Genomic DNA, 17,926 nt, shown 5'->3' with positions numbered 1-17,926 from the left:
TTGCGGAGGCTAGAGAATGGGGAGGCGTTGACTCAATAGGGGCACAGTTTTGGGGGTGATGGAGGAGTGAATTTCCTCTATCTAGATGTTGGGGCACCTACAAGACTCTGTTTGTCAAGCTCACAGAACTTTACATTAAACGGGGATTTTACTAGATACAAACCATACCTTGACAAACCTGACTATAAAAAAGAGAAGTATAAGGAAAGATTTAAGAGTAAAGAACCAAAATGTGTGCAACTGACTCTCAAAGTTCAAGGGCACACGCATATGTAAAATAAAATGAGAGGACGTGACAAAGCAAATACAGCAAATTGCTAACAGATGACTCTGGGTGGAGAAGCAAACACGCTTCCAAACCTAGAATGGATGGCTGGAAACCAACGTGTGCACAGACAGAAATGTCTCCGCAAAGTGGGAAAACAGAGCTGAAGGAAGGAAGGAAGAAGAGACAGACTTTTCGGGAGAGGCTGGCCGAGGCCCAGGGGTCAGTGGCATCACAGCCTGCACCCGGGGGCCGCCCCGAAGCCCCAGGCCCCAGCCCTGGCCGACAAGCTGCAGCATGAGCGCTGACCGGATGCCTTCATCAGGGTTAACCTAGGTCCTTCTCAGAATGTATCCTCCGTTTCCCTTTCTGACCACCGAGATTCAATTCCGGTATGGTTTTCTTCCAGGTTCAACACTCATTTTTCACCTACTGAGATTTGCTTTTAGATCGGGGAGGATACTGATGCTTTAAAAACATTTGTAACTGGAAGCTGAAATGTGCCATCCTGGTTTGCTTCGGGTTTTTACAAGGGCGTCTAGAGCTGGGCTGACCAAGGTGGTGGTCACTGGCCACGTGTGGCTACTGACGCTCGAAATGCAGCCAGTCCAAACTAATATGGGCTCTAAGTAGAAAATAAGCACCAGATTCCAAAAACATGGTAGCAAAAATAATAGTAATAATAATAACACAAAATGTCTTAACTTTCATTACTTGCTGAAATAATACTTTGAATACGAATATACCAGATTAAATCACATATACTGTTTGAACTTAATTTCACTGGTTTCTTTCTACTTTAACGAAGCTACTAAAAAATTTAGATCACATACGGGCCTTGGCTGTGTTCCTACCTGGACGGCACCGGTTTTGAACGCCAACTCTAAACCTCCAGCAGGGGGCAGTGCTCAGCCAGCTACTGTTCGGCTCTCCACGTGAGAAAGGAAGCCACCAATCTTCCCCTCTACCCTGTCAGATCACCAGACTCTAGAGATCTACTAGATAGGAAACCCTATTCCTAGGGTACTAAGTTCCCCAGAGGGCCTGGTAAGAGAATGTTTCCCACCGCACTGCAAATGAGCAGCAGGTCTTTTCTCACTCTGCCTGTGCAAGGCTTCCCCCTGACCCCCAGGGTGGCCTGGGCCACAGCTGTAACAGGGCAGTCACTGACGGACTCCTGAAACTGCCCCACGTGCTACTCATAGACTCAATCCTTGCCATTCTCAAAACACCGGCCAATCCCTCAAACCTTCTGTGCACCAGAAGGCAGAAAGCCTTCATCTGGAAGGACCTGTGTTCTTTCTCACCGGTTCCCCCTGCATGTATCTTAGGAACCCGAGGACAAGAACTGGGGGCCCCTGGAGTCCTCATGACTCTTCAGGGAGAACGACAGATATCAGGATGAGTTTAGAGCTGACTGGGGAGGAAGGCCTCACATTGTACCGGAGAGATCTCTCCCTCCCGAGAACCTCCAATCTCCCTGTCATAGAATCCTTAAGCCTCGGGAGGAAACGTTTGACATTTCCATCAAAATACAACCCACCCAAATCTCATCCTCCTCCCTGTGCGTCATGGGCTCTCTAAAAGATAGCTACCTTGGGGCGCCTGGGTGGCTCAGTTGGTTAAGCTACTGCCTTCGGCTCAGGTCATGATCCTGGAGTCCCTGGATCGAGTCCCGCATCGGGCTCCCAGCTCAGCGAGGAGCCTGCTTTTCCCTCTAACCCTCCCCCTCTCATGTACTCTCTCATTCTTGCTAAAAATAAATAAATCTTTTAAAAATAAATAAATAAAATAAAAGATAACTACCTTGCTCGCAGGCAGCATTCCTTTTGTGTAGCATCCCCCCCCCCCCCCCCCCGAAAACTGCCCTGGCCGGAGAGAAGATACAGGCACGAGGACCTCAATTCTCCCTGCAGAAAAGAATGCAGCCCTTACTCCCTCCCTAAAACAGCCCAGCTCCTGATCAAGGCAGGTGGGAAGTCTGGTCCCGCACAGAAGCCAGGCGGACAGTGGTCACACCAGGTCAAGGGCAGGCACGCCCACTGGTTCCCCTGGAGGCAGCTGTGTGGCCCCACGTTCCCACCAACATTACCTTATCCAAGAGCTCTCTGGTCTCCTCAGTCAGGGGGTCATGGGAGAACATGCAGTCATCACCATTAATGCAGTTCCCGGTCGTGTGGTACAACTTACAGGGAAAATCACGTTCACGGCATGTTAAGGCAAAAGCATAGGCTCCTGGACCCCAACCCCACCCCCGCACAGGGCAGAATCCAACCCCCTTTGTCTTGGCGATGAGACATGGAAACCCACAGAGGTAAAGTGCCCGGCCTCGGGTTGCACAGCTTGGGGTTGCACAGTGGGCTGGCAGCAGACCCGAGTTGAGACCCCAGTTCTAGAGACTCCTAGACTCCTACTCTGGAGGGCTTCCCGCCCCACCACACTGGCTGTGGGGCCTGTTGTCTACAGATCCTCACTCAGCAGGAATAATAAAGGTCAATGATGTGCCCAAGGTTACACAGCCCACTGGAAAAGTCTCAGGAAGGTAACAGACAAGAGGTACAGCTAGTCTTGAGAGTCTGTGTAAAGAAACCATGGACCACATGTGCGTCCACTTCCTCATCCTCAGGACAGGGACAGCGGCTCTGCCACACGACAGATATGAGGGTTCAAGGAGACCAAGACACGCCGAAAGCTCGGCCCAGCGCTGGCACGGGGAGCGCGCACACAGTGAAGGTCAGCCGCTGTCGGCAGGGAGGAGGGAGGAGGTGTGAGCCCGGCATCCCAACAGAGATGAGTGCCAGAGGATATCGTGCATGTAGGGGCAGTTCTCGGCTCTGGCACAGAACCCGGTGATGTAAAACTTGCACAGTTCTCGCTTCTTTGGTAGCTCGATGTCGTGGCTAAAATTACAGTGGTCTCCCTGGAAAAGAAGCAAGGAAAAGGTAAGGGGGTGGGGCCCAGTAAGCCCTCCCGGATGCCCACCTGCAATAGGAGGTACTACTCTGTCCTGGCTGAAGCACAGAGGACCAATGACAGACAAATACCCCACAGGGAAGGGCGGGGCTCAATGACATAGTTTCCCACCAACTGGAAAGTTCTGACAGGGGTGCGCTCCCTTCTCTTGGGCCCTGCCTCCCCTGCCCACAACCCCATTCCTCCAGGCTCCACTCGCTGCCCCTGAGCACATCTCTCTTCCTCTCCCCGTTCTCCCTCCTCTCACCCACTATTTTTCACGATGTGCCGCATGGTGGCCAGTATCCAGCCCCAGGCTTCTTTCTTCCTAACACAACCTCCATTTTGTTTGGGAAGAATGTGCCCAGCTGGACAGGTACATTCCCCAGCCTCCCGGGAAGTCCTGGCCAATGAAATGTAGGCCCCGGGGAGTCCTGGCCAATGAAATGTAGGCCAAAGTCCCCAAGGGAGGACAATGCTGCCTCAACTAAAAGAAAAAATCCCTTCACCCATCCTTCCTCTTAGCCCTTAGATGGGACGCCCAGAGGCACAGCAGCCACTATGGAACCATGAGGACAAACGACACGCGCTCAAAGACGGCGGACATTCTTAAAGTAGGAAGTTCCCCAGAGTGCCAGTGACCAGGGCACCAGCCTCCTTCAGAGGAACAATGTCTGAGTGTTTACACTAGCGGAGCTCAATTTTCTATCAGCCAAAGTCAGACACACTCAGAGGACACAAACCCCGGTGAACAATATAGAAACTGTTCTGTATAGCTGTTCCCCTTACTCCCGGGAACGGATACTCATCCGTCTTCGGGTGTATTACAAACTTCTTAAAATAACACAAATTGCGACTATAACGAGGAGCATCTTATATATGCATACGTTTGTTTCACATACGTGTTTTTTCTAAGGCCTATACCCGGGTGCAGTGTTTCCTGGGCATGTGTGTGCCAGGATCTGTCCACTGCCATCGTACTTGAATAAAAAGCTGGCTGGCTGAACTCCCACCAGGTTATGCCCTCAGAAACTCTGTGGTCATTGGCCCAGCTTCTGGTATTGAACTCTGCTGTGAAATTCAAGGCTGGTCTGGTTCTCCCACCTCTACTATCCGGATAGCTTAATAATTCCCTCTCCGACATTAAAGTTCAATAATTTAACGAAGACATATTACATCTTTGGTATCAGTATCGATCTTAATACATTTGAGGCCATTTGGACTGGCTGATAATTTTGGCCCCCCAAACCAACAAAAACATCAAAAAACCACCCAGACGTGTCATCATGCTCTGGCTCCTCAGTCTGAGAAAAGACCAGAGTCTTCCCAACCATCTCTTGGTAGTCAATCACTTCCACCCTCACCTGACCACTGTCCCCAATTAGTGTGGTCTCTAGAACATTCCCAGAGGCCCGAGCATCCTCTGTGAGGTTGCTGCCGGGCTCCAGCACCCAGGTACTTTAACTGGCCCCTTACCCATGTACACCGCCCTTCCACGAAGTATTTGCAGATGACTTTGCCTTTCTTGTCAGACTGCTGGTGGGGCTTGTCATGGTCACTCCTCCGGTAGCTCCCGCCACCGTCCTGTTAGGAACACAGAGTGTGAGCGTAAAGGGGGATGAAAAGGAAAGGCTGGGGGGGGGAACGATGCAGACTGGTAGAGACAGGTTCTAAGGGATTGACAGGAACAGAAGGTGGCTGGCGGGGCTGAGCATTCCCTCGACAGAAGCGTCTTCACGTAACAGGAGCAGCGAACAGCAGGTTACCTCCACCACCGAGGCTGTGCGGGGTCTGAGCCCCGTGGTACGGAGCGCTGGCACCTGAAGAGCACCACACACCGGTGCGGGAACACACTCACCTCCTAGACGCAGTATGCGTGTCTTGCTATAAAACTCTCCAGGCTACCTGGGTCACCTGGAACCTTCCCCACCGCAGAGACTCAGGTGCTACATAGATGTGGTTTTAAAAACAGGGTCTCACAGGCAGCACAGCCCCCTCCCCGTAAGAGATGAGTAGTACTCATCAGCCCATAGAGAACAGCTGATGGAAGCAGGAGGACAGGACTAGCCTCTGAGGCCAACTCATTCGAGGCAAAAAAAAAATCCAAGAAGGGGGCCCCGGCTAAACATTAGATCCAAATGAAGAGTCAACTCACGCCCATGTCCTCATCATAGAAGTCTTCGTCATCGTTCATTCCGCCCTTGTTCATTCCTCCTCGGCTGCCACCTCGCCCGCGACCCCGGCCCATCCCTTTCCCTCGACCTCGGGAACCCCGGCCACGGCCTCGACTTAACCCTGCAGAGGAGAGAGATGGCATTCACCTGCTGCTTCTCCCCAGGACCCAAATTCAGCAGCTGCTGGAAGGAGTGTACGCCCCCCAACTCGTCACCTCCTGGGCCCCCTGCCCACCTCGTCCTCGGCCATCCTTGGACCGGCGGTACTGGTTCAGCTCCTTGGAATATTCGTCATAGTCCTCATCTCCCATTGGCTCCTCACTTTCTCCATACTGGGATTCCCGAAGAAGGAAAGAAGGCCAATCTCATACGGGGAACAAGTAACACTGTCCCTAACTGTACTCTCTGCCCCTACATGCCTTTTTGTTTCTGCAGGAGACTCAAAAGGGCAGGTGAGCAACCTGGGGCCACCCGCCTGTGCCCCCTCTTCACAGACTACAGCCAAAGCAGGAGGGGGGGTAGTTCTAATCCTCTCCCTGACGGTCTTCACTCCCACAACTCCCAATTCCTGGGGCAAATCCGACAGGGGGCCTCCTACACAATGGACAGCTGTGTGGCTGTAACAAAGGGCAGGCTCACTGTGTACTGGCATGGAAAGGTCTCGGGCTGGGACACAACAATGAATGTGGAAGGTGTGTGTGTGTGTGTGTGTGTGTGTGTGTGTGTGTTAGGGGGCGTGAATAAACAAGCACCTGATTGCAAAGGTCTAAAACTTTTCTAGAAGACATTCAGGAAACTTGTTTCTAAGAATGGGAGATGTTTTCACAGCTTTGGTACCTTTTCAATTTGGAACTATATGAAGGTTTCCTCTATTCCGAAATAAGAAATGAATGCTGAAACACAGTCCTGCCATGAAACACTCTCCTTCCACCACAGTTTCTTAGGCTGCCCCCAAGAGCGCCCACCAGCCCGCCTCCCCCCCTCCCCTCTGGGGCTGGAGGAGAGCTTACTTCCATCTCCTCTTCATAGAAATCTTCTTCGTCCTCCGGGTGGTCTCCCACGGAGCCTCTGCCCCTTCCGCGGCTGCCCCTGCCCATGCCTCGGCCTCGAGACCCTCCGCGGCTGCCTCGACCCCGGTAGCCCCTGCCACGGCCTCGGCTGCCTGCAGGGTGATTCAGACGGTGAGCACCCCGAGTGGGAGCAGATCCCACCAGCAAGAGAGAAGTCAGCCCATTTTCTGCCCCTGAGGTCAGTCATCTCCCCCTCAAGCCTTCCTACCAGCTCCAGGCAGCTGGTCCCGTCGCCCCCTTGCCTCACCCATGTGCCCTCAGTGGGGGCCTCAGGCCTCAGCATCCTGGACGCACACCTACTCCACTGCCACAGGGGCACCTGTCCACTGAAAGCTGCACTCACTGTCCAATACAGTGGCCACCAGCCACATGTGGCTACGGAGCCAGTGAAACATGACCAGACTATGAGATGTTGTGAGGGTGAACCACACACTGGATTTACAGCACTTAGTTGAAAACGAGAAAGAGAAGGCGCCTGGGTGGCTCAGTTGGTTAAGCATCTGCCTTCGTCTCAGGTCATGATCCCAGGGTCTTGGGATTGAGCCCCATGTAGGGCTCCTTGCTCAGCGGGAAGCCTGCTTCTCCCTCTTCCTCTGTTGCTCTCCCTGTTTGTGCTCTCCCTCTCTTCTCTGTCAAATAAATAAAATCTTCAAAAAAAAATAAAAGAAAAAAAGAGGCAGCTTTCTGCCCACAGGTCCTGTCCCTGTGCTTTAATTAAACCACCTTTCTGCATTAAAAAAAAAAAAAATTAAGAGAATATAAAATACTACGTCTGTTTGGGTAACATGTTAAGATAAGATTTTAAATGTATTAGGTAAAATATACTGTTAAAATCAATCTCCTGTTTCCTTTTACTTTCCCCCCCCCCCCTTTTACTTGTTTAACTTGACTACTAGAAAATTCTAAATTATGTGGTGGCTTGCATTAGATTTCTACTGGACAGCACTGGTCTAGAATCTCCCCAAAGAGCATGGCTTATCCAGAGAGGCGTCCAGGAAAGATTGCCCAAGAAAGACTAAATGAACAGCCAGTCAAACAATAAGCTGGGCCTTTGGCAGGGCTAAGAACTGCGGAGCTAGAAAATCCTGGGAGCCCTCCTCCCTCATGGGCTGCAAAACCTTGCAGGCATGAGATGGTTCTAAGAGGCCAGGCTGGGTCTCTGGGGCTCTGCCCTCCCCCACCATATCCTCCTAACTGCCACAGGTTCAAGGTTCAGAGGTGTGGCAGTCCCACCTTGTCGCGTGATAGGAGGTGGGAGGATGGGGGAGGAGGCCGGGGCAGCCAGCTGTCAGTTATCCTGGCCTAGATCTGAAAGAAGCCGTCTCTTCTCTTTCTCCTCACAGCTGACCAGGAAGTGGATGAAGAAAACAGCCTTTGGCCACGCGAGCTTCTCCCCGCCTCCTCCCAGCCTGGCTCCATCCCAAGCTCGGCCGGGCACTGGAGCCTCTTGCCAGGTGGCTCACTCCCAACGCCCCCAGCCCTGAGTTCCTGCCCTCCTCCTTCTGGACTCCGACTCCTCTCAGCACCGAATGACGCCTGTCTCTTCTCCCACACTCAGGGCTCCGCAGCCCCAGGCCGAGGGGGTCCGTCCAGCTCCGGCTGCGTTGGCCCGGCCACCCCCACACCCGTCTGCTCCCATGCCCCTTCGCAGTGGCAGGGCCTCACCTCGGCCCCGGCTGCTGCCCTCCTTGGCGCGCCGGTACTGGTTCAGCTCTTTGGTGAAGTCGTCATAGTCCTCCTTTCCCAGGTCCTCCTCCTCGTCGCCTTCGTACTCCCCGTACTGCTCGTTCTCGTAGTCTTCGTACAGGCCGTAGCCTTTGCTGTCCATCTTGGAGTAGGCCTTCTTGGGCAGGGATGTGGTGTGCGACGGGGGGTACTGCTGGTGGGACTGATGGGGAGAGGGGGTGAGCCGGCCCCGGGGCCCTGAGTCCAAACCGCCAAGGTCCCCGTTGTTCCCTAAACTGACACATCTGTCTGGTGTCTCTGTCACCCAGGGGGCGAGACACCAGCCACTCAGGGGAACTAGTTCCCACCTGAGTGACAGTGGGTGCTGGGCCCAGATGTTTCTGTGCTTCAGAAAGGGCCACAGCTTGAAAGAAAATGGGGACACACAGACCCCGCGATAAGAACTGAGGAAGGAAGAGAAGGGGGTATTTCCCAGGGATACACAGCAATCTCATTTGGGGAGGAGGCCTGGTAGGCAACAGGGGTGGTTTTTTTGTTTGTTTTAAGTAATCTCCACACCCAACATGGGGCTTGAACTTAACCCTGAGATCAAGAGTTGCATGCTCTGGGACACCTGGGTGGCTCAGTCAGTTAAGCGTCTGCCTTTGGCTCAGGTCATGATCTCAGGGTCCTGGAATGGAGTTCCACGTCCTCCCTGCTCAGCAGGGAATCTGCTTCTCCCTCTCCCTCTGTCCCTCTCCCCTGCTCATGCTCACTCTCTCTGATAAATAAATAAAATCTTAAAAAAAAAAAAAAAGTTGCATGCTCCACCAACTGAGCCAGCCAGGCCCTCCAAGAGGGGTGCTCCTTCGTCAAAATTTTCTTCGGGCCTTAGAATTCAATTAATGACCTACTTGGCAACCAAACCAGAAAGCCATTTTGAAGGATGCTTTCCAAAGTGTCAAGAGATACTGGATGAAGTCAGACACACACACACACAGGGAAGGCACCAAGACAGCCTTCAGTAGGTAAATGGATCAACTGTGGTCCATCCAGACAATGGAGTATTATTCGGCAGTCAAAAGAAACAAGCCAATGAGCCATGGGGCTATGAAAAGACATGGGGAAACCACAAACACATACTGTTAAGTAAAAGAAACTGGTCTGAAGAAATTAAATGCTGTTAAGAGTCCAACTATCTAACATTCTGGGAAATGCAAAACTACAGAGACAGAAAAAGGCTGCTGGTTGCTAGAGGCTCAGGGAGGAGAGGGGAAGTAAAGCGTAGGAGATTTTTAGGGAATTGAAACTCTTTTATATGATAATATATTATGAATGTGTAACATTAAGCCTTTGTCAAAAACCAAAAAACTGTAAAACACAGAGGGAAAACCTTCATGTAAATCACAGGCTCTAATTCATAACACATCAAGATTGGCTCATCAATTAAAACAAACGTACCACGCTAACATACAGTGTTATAGCAGAAATTGGGTGGGGTGGGTAGGGAATTGAACTACCTGCTCAATGTTCTATAAATCTAAAACTGCTCTTGGGATGCCTAGGTAGCTCAGTTGGTTAAGCATCTGACCCTTGGTTTCAACTCAGGTCATGGTCTCAGGGTCGTGGGATAGAGCCCCGCACCCAGCTCCACGTTCAGCAGGGAGCATGAGGGACTCATCTCCCTCTCCCTGCCACTCTCTCTCAAGTCGGAAAAAATAAAATAAACAACTAAAACTGCTCTAAAAGAACCTATTAATTTCTAAAAATCCACACTCATTATGAAAAAATGAAAAAACACAAAACACAGATATACAGACACTCATGACTTTGTTAGCAGATTTTAAAATGCCTCAACCCCAGGGACGCCTGGCTGGCTCAGTCAGCGCATGAGACTCTTGATCTCGGGGTTAGGAGTTCGAGCCCCATGTTGGATGTAGAGATGACTTAAAAATAAAATCTTAAAAAAAAAAAAAAGCCTTGGGGCGCCAGGGTCCTGGGATCAAGCCCCACATCGGGCTCCCTGCTCGGCAGGAAGCCTGCTTCTCCCTCTCCCACTCTCCCTGCTTGTGTTCCCGCTCTCGCTGTCAAATAAATAAAATCTTAAAAAAAAAAAAAAAGCCTCAACCCCTAGTTATAAATCGAAGCTGTGGTGTACCCTGCATTCCTTGTCTCGGTCAGGTTTAAGTCTGAATCCCTGTTAGCACATCAACATCAACTGTAATATCAAACAATAATTTATCCGTTAAGGATGGATGATATGGAGTCATGGGATACTTAGGATACTTTTTAGAGCTTTTAAGCATTTTTCATCAAAACTTGAAAATCTACGTTGATTTTTCTTCTTACAGGTTTTGCTGGGGGTTGGGGGGAGAAGGGCATACCCACCAAAAAATATAAATGCACGTCTAAGCTCAGTGTTATGATAGGATAAACATTTCTAACTCCACAGCATTTGAGATAATTTACTCCTGTAAAACCATTTCATTCTCTAGCCGATTTTCCACAAAAGGTCATTTCTGAACAGTGGCAAACAGTCAGCTGTAACAGGGTTAATCAGCAGCTCTCCTGGGGACGGGGACATACTGAGTCCTGCCCAGGCCATGGGAAATAGACTCTTAAGAGCATGGCCAATGGAGACTGGCCACTGACTGGGCCCGAACCCCCGCTCCTGCACTACAGGGCTGCGACCTGGCTGGTTTCCCCAGATCTGTTTCCTCACCTGGACAATGGGGGATAAAAAGGATCTCATCTTGCAGGCTTAAAATCCACGTAAAGTGCTGTGCAAGAGTGCTCAGCACACAGCGAGTGCTCAGCAAACCCAGTTCCGTGGGGGCCCCTGCGCAGCAGTTACTCACCGGCACATACGGGGGGCTGTACTCTCGGTATTTGCGGTGCCCCTTCTCGCTGGGACTGAAATCCGAGTCATCGGAGAAGTCGGAGAAGTCATCGCTGGAAGAAGCATGGCGCTGCAGTGACAGGGGAGGGGAACTCAGTGACCACTGCAGGCCGGCCCCTCAGGCAGTCAGCCCAGGGACAAACTGCTGGAATGTGCCGGAAGGGCTCTGCGCACCATGAGAAACACCTCACCTAGGGGCATTTAGTGGCAGTAGAGCATGAGCTACCAACTCTTTAAGGAAAAAAAAGCTCTTTATCCAATTTGGGGAAGGAAGAACCAGCAGTATTAAGAGTGCCCTCTGGCCTACAAGACAAACTTGGCCCCTGGGGCTCTCAGCCCGGCCCCAGCGCGCCCTCCCGGACCTACTTTGTGCTTGGATTTCCTCCTCTTCTTCGATCTCCTCTTCTCCTTCTCCCGCTCTTTCTTCCTCTTTCGCTTCAGTCTCCTGTGAGACTTCTCCTCGTCCGAGTCGCTATGGTGCTTCTCCCCCTTTTCCTTCCGGCTCCTCTCGGGCCCTCCGGAGGTGTCCTGGGTCTCCTCGGCCCCATCGTCTTCCAATTCACCTTCTTCCAGCTCACCATCTTCCCTATAAACCAACCCCAAAGCCAGTATGAACCCAGGGTGTGAGAGGAGCCGTCCGCGGGCTCCGGGCTAGCCACGGCTGACGGGAACAGGGAGCCCAACTGCTGTGAGCGAGGCCTTCCTCGGGAGGATGTGGGGGCCCCTGCCTCTTGTCCCACCCCGCATCCTCCCTCCAAAGGGACTGCACTTGCTTTCACGTAACCCGGCTGCGGGCAGCGGGTGGGGGCCCGACACCACTGGATTTTAAAGGTACTGCCGCTGGTATCGGACGACTCTAAGCCACGGCGTATCAAAGGGCTCCAAAGGACTAAGGTTCTCAGAAGAAAAGTGACAAGGTTCTGTGGTCGAATGAGGTGAGAAAGTCCCATCCTGGGGCTTCACAGTGCTTAATGCTCTAACAGAAGTTCCAGAAGTCTCATCGTCAAGAAGCCTGTACAACCCGTTAGAGCATTTCCACAGCTTCCTTGGCCACAGAGGCTGCTTGTCTCGGGGAACATGGTCCGTCCCCGAGTGTAGTGGTGCACAGTGGCCTGAGGTCACTGGCATGGCCCCAAGCCCTATGGAGGAGTCCTGTGAGCTGAGGGTGGTGGTTGTGGACAGTGGAGACAGGGCTGTGGCTCTGAACCAGGGGTGACCCCCAGACTCCGGCCCAACCCACGGTCAGGCCTGGACCGCACCTGAGGATGCTGTCTTTTACCAAAGCCCCATAAAGAAGTGCTAGTGATAAGCTCTGGTTTCGAGGTCTGACCCACACCCTTAGCTGCACAGCTCTGGACTGGGGATTTGGGGGGAAACCGAGCAGCTGGAGAAGGGGAAGGGGCAAGGAAAGGGTCCCAGGCCCCAGACCCCTCCTGAGGTCCTCTCCTAACAGCTGTGAGTGCCCACAGAAGGGGTCCCCCCACCCCACTGCTCTGACCCCAGGGATCCCTTCTGGCTCCCCATCCTACAGGTTTCCTGACTTTGTTACCTCCCCCGTGTCACCCCCATCCCTAGTACTTTAAAAAATAACAGCACTTTCCAGACACTGCCAACAGGACATTCTAAATATCGAAATATCTACGGGGTGGGGTGGGGTGGAGGTGAGGGGATAAATAGGGTTAAGAAGGAAAGCTACTAGAAACAGATTCCAGTTTTTAGCCAAACCCACAGACACAGTTCTCACAAGTACAGGAGTTGGTTTAAAAAAATAAATTAAGTTTTCAAATCTTTAAAAAGCTCCCAGAGTTCCTCCTGCATGACCATGCAAGAGAATGTGTGAGAATATAAAAAGTTCCTTCCTTATTAATTAGGACCCCAAACAAAGACGATGAGAACAGAAACAGTGGCGTAATGAACCCGGGACCCAAAAGGCTACCCACAAAGGGACCGAATCCGTGGAGAAAAGAGCTCGCTACTCAGAGAAGACCGGGGTCAGTGTGAGAACAAGCCCACCAGGCGAGCAGGTCCCCAGAGCCCCTGCAGGTTCTACTGAGCTGCGTGGAGAAACAACACACTGGTGATTCTCCCAGAGTCCCTCACGCCGTCACTCGCACCACCCCTTTTGTCTACCCCGGGGTGGTGCTGCTCTCTTAACTCTCATTCCCAATTCAATGAGGTCAGGTCGGCTTAAAACCCAAGTGGCCCCAAACCCAGATACCCCAGCAGAGGTCAAGGGCAGCTCTCACACACACAATTCAGGACACAAAATTTGTTCTGATGTTTCAAAGGAAACAAGACAGGGAAGTGACCGATGGGCGCCTCGTGTGGCTTCCTTGCAAACCACCAGGTTGGGGGGGGGCAGTGGTCAGCCCCGCACGAAGATGCAGAGCAAAGCTGGGAGGAGCCAGCATTCCTGACAAGTGAGGCACCTTCCGGCACCGGCTTGGGTGCGGCCCACAGAACAGGGTGTGGCTGGAGTGGCCTTCCCTGCAGTAAAAGTACCACCCAACTGGGGAAACTGGCTCTGGTGAGCGGGCCAGCCAGAGGGAGTGGCTGTTAGAGGGCAGCATGGCACACTCTCTGCTGCCTGGAGGTGGGGGGGGGGTTCTGGAGCAAACATGATGCGTGTCCCTGCTGGGAACACTGTGGGCAGGCCAGGTCACCACACCTCAGGAGCAAACACAGGGAGCGGCGGCCAGACCATACAGACGGACATTACGGAGCGGAGGAAGGCCCAGAGACAAACCGGAAAGACAGAGGCTGGCCTTCCATGAAGAGAAGCTAAAAAGAGCATCACTCTTGACAACAGTCTGGAAAGGAAAAAGGGTAGAGGGACATGGTGAAAATCACCCAGCATCCCAGGGAAGGCAGGGGTAGAGGGAACGCGGGAAGACAAGAACTTCCCCGGACTCCCAGAAGCCTTGATTCAAGAAAATAAGGCTCCAATGGCAAGACCCCTTCAACTGTCTTGTTTCAGACAGGAGGAGTTCAAAGGGAGAGTAGGTGAAAGGACTTGTCAGGAGCAGACAGTCCAGACACTCCAGACACTCCAGACACTCCCTCACCTCCGCCCACTCCAGGGCGAGGACACCAGGACAGGGCAGAGAAAGGTCTTGCCCAAGGTCAGCCGAGGCCACCGCCCCTGTCCTGCTGCCACACGCCCACCTGCTTGAACGCGCAGGCCATTCGTTCTGCAGCTAACACCTGGGGGCGGGGCACAAAGACCATCCAAGCAACTCCAAAGCCTTGACCATCCCCTAGAATGATTCCAGAAGAAGACCTTTTCATTCAAATCCACCCTACGAAGACTTTCGGCCAAAGAGGGAGTCTCTGCATTATCTATACTAACACCTCCAGGACATCTGGGCTCAGCGAGAATCTACCATGCAACTTTTTACAAAACGGGGAGTGAATACTTAGAACTTTGTTTCCTGGGGCGCCTGGGTGGCTCAGTCGGTAAGCGTCTGCCTTCGGCTCGGGTCGTGATCCCAGGGTCCTGGGATCGAGCCCCACATCGGGCTCCCTGCTCTGTGGGAAGCCTGCTTCTCCCTCTCGCACTCCCCCTGCTTGTGTTCCCTCTCTTGCTGTGTCTCTCTCTATCAAATAAATAAATAAAATCTTTAAAAAAATTTAAAAAAAGAACTTTGTTTCCTGAGATGGACCTGGGACAAACTGAAAAATAAACAGTATAAACCAACTGCTGGTGACTTACGAAGGGAAACGGGAGACTGGAGGGGACAGAGACCGGGGACACTCCGGGACCACTGTGCATTCTCAGCACATCTGGCCATGCTGTGCTCTCAAACTTCTCAAAGCCCCGGGCTAACCTCTGGTCACCTGCGGGGGTGCCCCTCTGTTACCGCAGGAAACTCCCAGCTAAATGTCCTGCATGAATACAGCTCTGTTTTCCTTTAAGCAGTGAACGAGGGAAAAAAAGACAAGACGACCAAACCCGCTGGGATGGGGGGCGGAAATCCTGGGGACCATGGACACGCCCTGCACAAAAGCAGCCTCCACAAACAGCAGCCGGGCTTCAGGGGTGCCACTTCGCAGACTGCCAGCAAAACCCATGTCAGAGTGGGATTAAGCACCAAGGGAGCGCGCCTAATAGACTGTGACATAATCCCTCAAGAAAAGTGGGGGAAGCCCCGTCTCGCTAATCATTTCAATCTAGACCTGCCAAGCCCTCTTGAGACAAGCACGCAGGAGAAAGCCTGTAGCGTCAGCCGGAGCCGGGACGGCCTTATTCCCAGGGCCCGGACTGGCAACGTCCCAGGATGGCTGCACCGGGGTCGGCCTGCCAGGGCCATTAGGGACGGGAAGCCAACCAAGCCGGGGACTGCCTTGGAACCAGCGCCCAGGAGGGAATGGGCAGAGGCCAATGACTAGCCGAGGGTCAGATCTGTCTCGTGCCTCCTGGACTAGGCTTCCAGGGCGTTTAAATTCCCATTCACAGAGCTGGTGACAGCCAGCCCCTCCTCTCAGGTCAAAGACCAGCTCTGGATGCCCATTCTAAGGACTGCCGACTGGCCACTCCACAGGGCACAGGAGAGTGCTGAAGTCATCATACACCATGGGCTTGGCAAGAACAGTTACTGGGTAAAGAAACCTCACGATTCAAAGTAGGCTGGCCCCACCCACCAGCCTACAGATTTGGGCATGGGGCTTCTTCCTGCAGGCCGAGTACCAGCTCTGCTGCTTCCCTAGCAGCGCTCTTGGTACACTTAGCCTTGGTTTTCCCGTCTGTGGAATGGGATAACTGTGGTACCTACAAGGATTTTTCGGGTTACATGAGATAATATGGATAAAGCCCTTGACATGAGGAAGGCACCAACTACCAGACGAAAAGCAGCTACTGGTTTTAAGAACCAGCTACCACAAGTGTGCCTCTGCATGAATAACCCTAAACTGGCCCGGATGCTCACTGGAAAGCGTCTTCTCTACAGAGAAGCTACAGCCAACTCCCCTTGGGGGCCACTGCTAACTGCTGGCCAACTAGTTCCTGCTTCACTTGGCCCGACCGTGCATGCGCGGTCCTCTCCTGACAAATCCTGCTGCCGAAACCGACAAACCGGTATCTCCCCTTCCTTAGCTCTAATTTAGGTGGTAAGACAAAGTAACCGAGTGGCTGACCAGAAAGGAAAGGCACAGGGTGAGCTGAGCCCCAGGAAGAATGGACAAAGGCCCCTTAAAAAAAATGAAGCTTCCCAACATGGAAATTCTCTAGACAAGAGATCTGGATGGAAGCTAGAAGGGGCCCGAGTTTGTGGCTCAACGTTGGTTTACAAAAAAAAGGGGGAGGGCACACACACAAAAAAGATGGAAACTCATGGGAGCAGTGGCTGTTACCTGAAGATCATGAGAGCCCTTGACAAGAGGTGGCTAGGTTAATGTGAAGGTCAGGGTTATGATCATTAACTGCCCAAGCGCTCAACAAATTGCCTGGGTAGGCTCTGAATGACCTATTAACTAGGGACAAAATTACAAAATACAAGGAGGCTCGGCCTCTTCAAATGTTTAACGACAGGCCTAAATGCAGAAGTCCCCAAATCCAACCGTGTGGGGCAGTTGTTTACTAGGAGCGAAGGCACAGAGCCTTTCCCTGCATTGACGCTGAGGTGAAGCAGCCCCAGGGGTTGGGGAGGAACCTCGCTGAGGGATTTTCAGAGGCAGGAAATTCTTGAAATAAGCCTCTGGGTCTTGCACATGTTTTTCAGTGTCCTTACTACCTAGGTTCATCGACCAGAAATCAAGAGCAAATGGGCTCTGTGTCTCCCTTTCCCCCAACATTCTCAGGTGGGGTCACAAGAGACTGTGACATCACACCACTTCCATGGTAACCTGCCTCCGTCACAGACACCACCCCACCCGAGCAGCCAAGCGCAAACCAAGCATGGGAGACGAGAAGCCCAATGACCACCAGTACCCCGAGCCCTCACTTTAACAATGTGAGAAGAGGCCGCCCAGTGCTGGGACCCGGATATGAACACACCTACTGCCAGAAGTCAATGTGGGCCATGACGGAGAAATCTGAACCAGGTCTGGGTATTTCAGATATTAAGTAATTACTGTTAATCTTGTTAGAGAAGATCACGGCTTTGTGGTTCTATTTTAAAAAAGCTCTTTAAGCTAGAAATGTGTGCCGAAGAGCTTGCAGGTGAAATGATGTGAAATCTGCTTTAAAATTCGCAAGGCAGATGGGGGATGTAGTGAGATGAACCAGAATTGGCAAAAGGTACATAATTGTTGAAAATGGGTAGATGATGGCCTTTCTCCTCTCATGAAAATGCTAGAAAATTTCCATAATAGGTTAAAAAAAAGAAAAAAGGATGGCCTGAGTGGGGACAGCCTCAGCAAGGTGAGGAGAGGTTGCCAAGGAAGGCAGAGAGCTGGAGTCTGGGGTCAGGGAAAGGGGGTGGGGGGAGGCTCCATCACCCTTCAACAAGGCCTTACCTCTTGCTCTCATTTCCACAATGACAAAACCTGCCTGGATACCTCAGGGCCTTATACACCAAAAGCAGTGGGAAGTACTCATTATGAACATTCTGTATTAGCAACCTCCATGCCAGGCACCATACTACTGAGTTCCCTTCTACTCGTCTCGCACCAAGGCGCAGTAAACCTACATCTGTCATGGGTCCTCAGCATCCCGTTTTACGGAGAGGCTCAAAGAGAAGAAATCTACCTATGGGGTCACGGCAGGAAGAAGCAAAACTGGAACAAGTCCTGGACTCTCTGACTCCAGGCCCAACTCTTCACCTCTAGCCTTGAGATAATTAGAAATTATCTGGAAGAGAATAACTCAACCGGCCAACCGACAAAACTCTTGCCTTGAAATTCGTAACTGGGCTGGCAAAAATAAGACTGATGCACAGAAAACTGATTAAATGAAACAGTATCC

General features: G+C 52.0%; 1 protein-coding gene across 4 annotated transcripts in view; it reads right to left on the bottom strand.

The window, feature by feature from the left end:
- The window catches only part of ZC3H4 (zinc finger CCCH-type containing 4), a 41,489-nt gene that overhangs the window by 13,654 nt on the left and 9,909 nt on the right, over window positions 1-17,926 (bottom strand). For all 4 annotated transcript variants that reach the window (XM_032388270.1, XM_032388271.1, XM_032388272.1 and 1 more), the window contains 9 exons: window positions 11,392-11,611; window positions 10,985-11,095; window positions 8,127-8,349; window positions 6,402-6,553; window positions 5,627-5,723; window positions 5,373-5,512; window positions 4,694-4,801; window positions 3,074-3,185; window positions 2,358-2,467 (listed from right to left, as the gene is read on the bottom strand). In XM_032388270.1, coding sequence (XP_032244161.1) covers window positions 2,358-2,467; window positions 3,074-3,185; window positions 4,694-4,801; window positions 5,373-5,512; window positions 5,627-5,723; window positions 6,402-6,553; window positions 8,127-8,349; window positions 10,985-11,095; window positions 11,392-11,611 — 1,273 coding nt within the window. The remainder of the gene's footprint in view (window positions 1-2,357; window positions 2,468-3,073; window positions 3,186-4,693; window positions 4,802-5,372; window positions 5,513-5,626; window positions 5,724-6,401; window positions 6,554-8,126; window positions 8,350-10,984; window positions 11,096-11,391; window positions 11,612-17,926) is intronic.

Source organism: Phoca vitulina, unplaced genomic scaffold, assembly GCF_004348235.1.
Source record: "Phoca vitulina isolate PV1807 unplaced genomic scaffold, GSC_HSeal_1.0 scaffold52, whole genome shotgun sequence".
Lineage (NCBI taxonomy): Eukaryota > Metazoa > Chordata > Mammalia > Carnivora > Phocidae > Phoca > Phoca vitulina.
The sequence above is the reverse complement of the archived record's forward strand: the minus strand, read 5'-3'. Positions and strand labels throughout refer to the sequence as shown.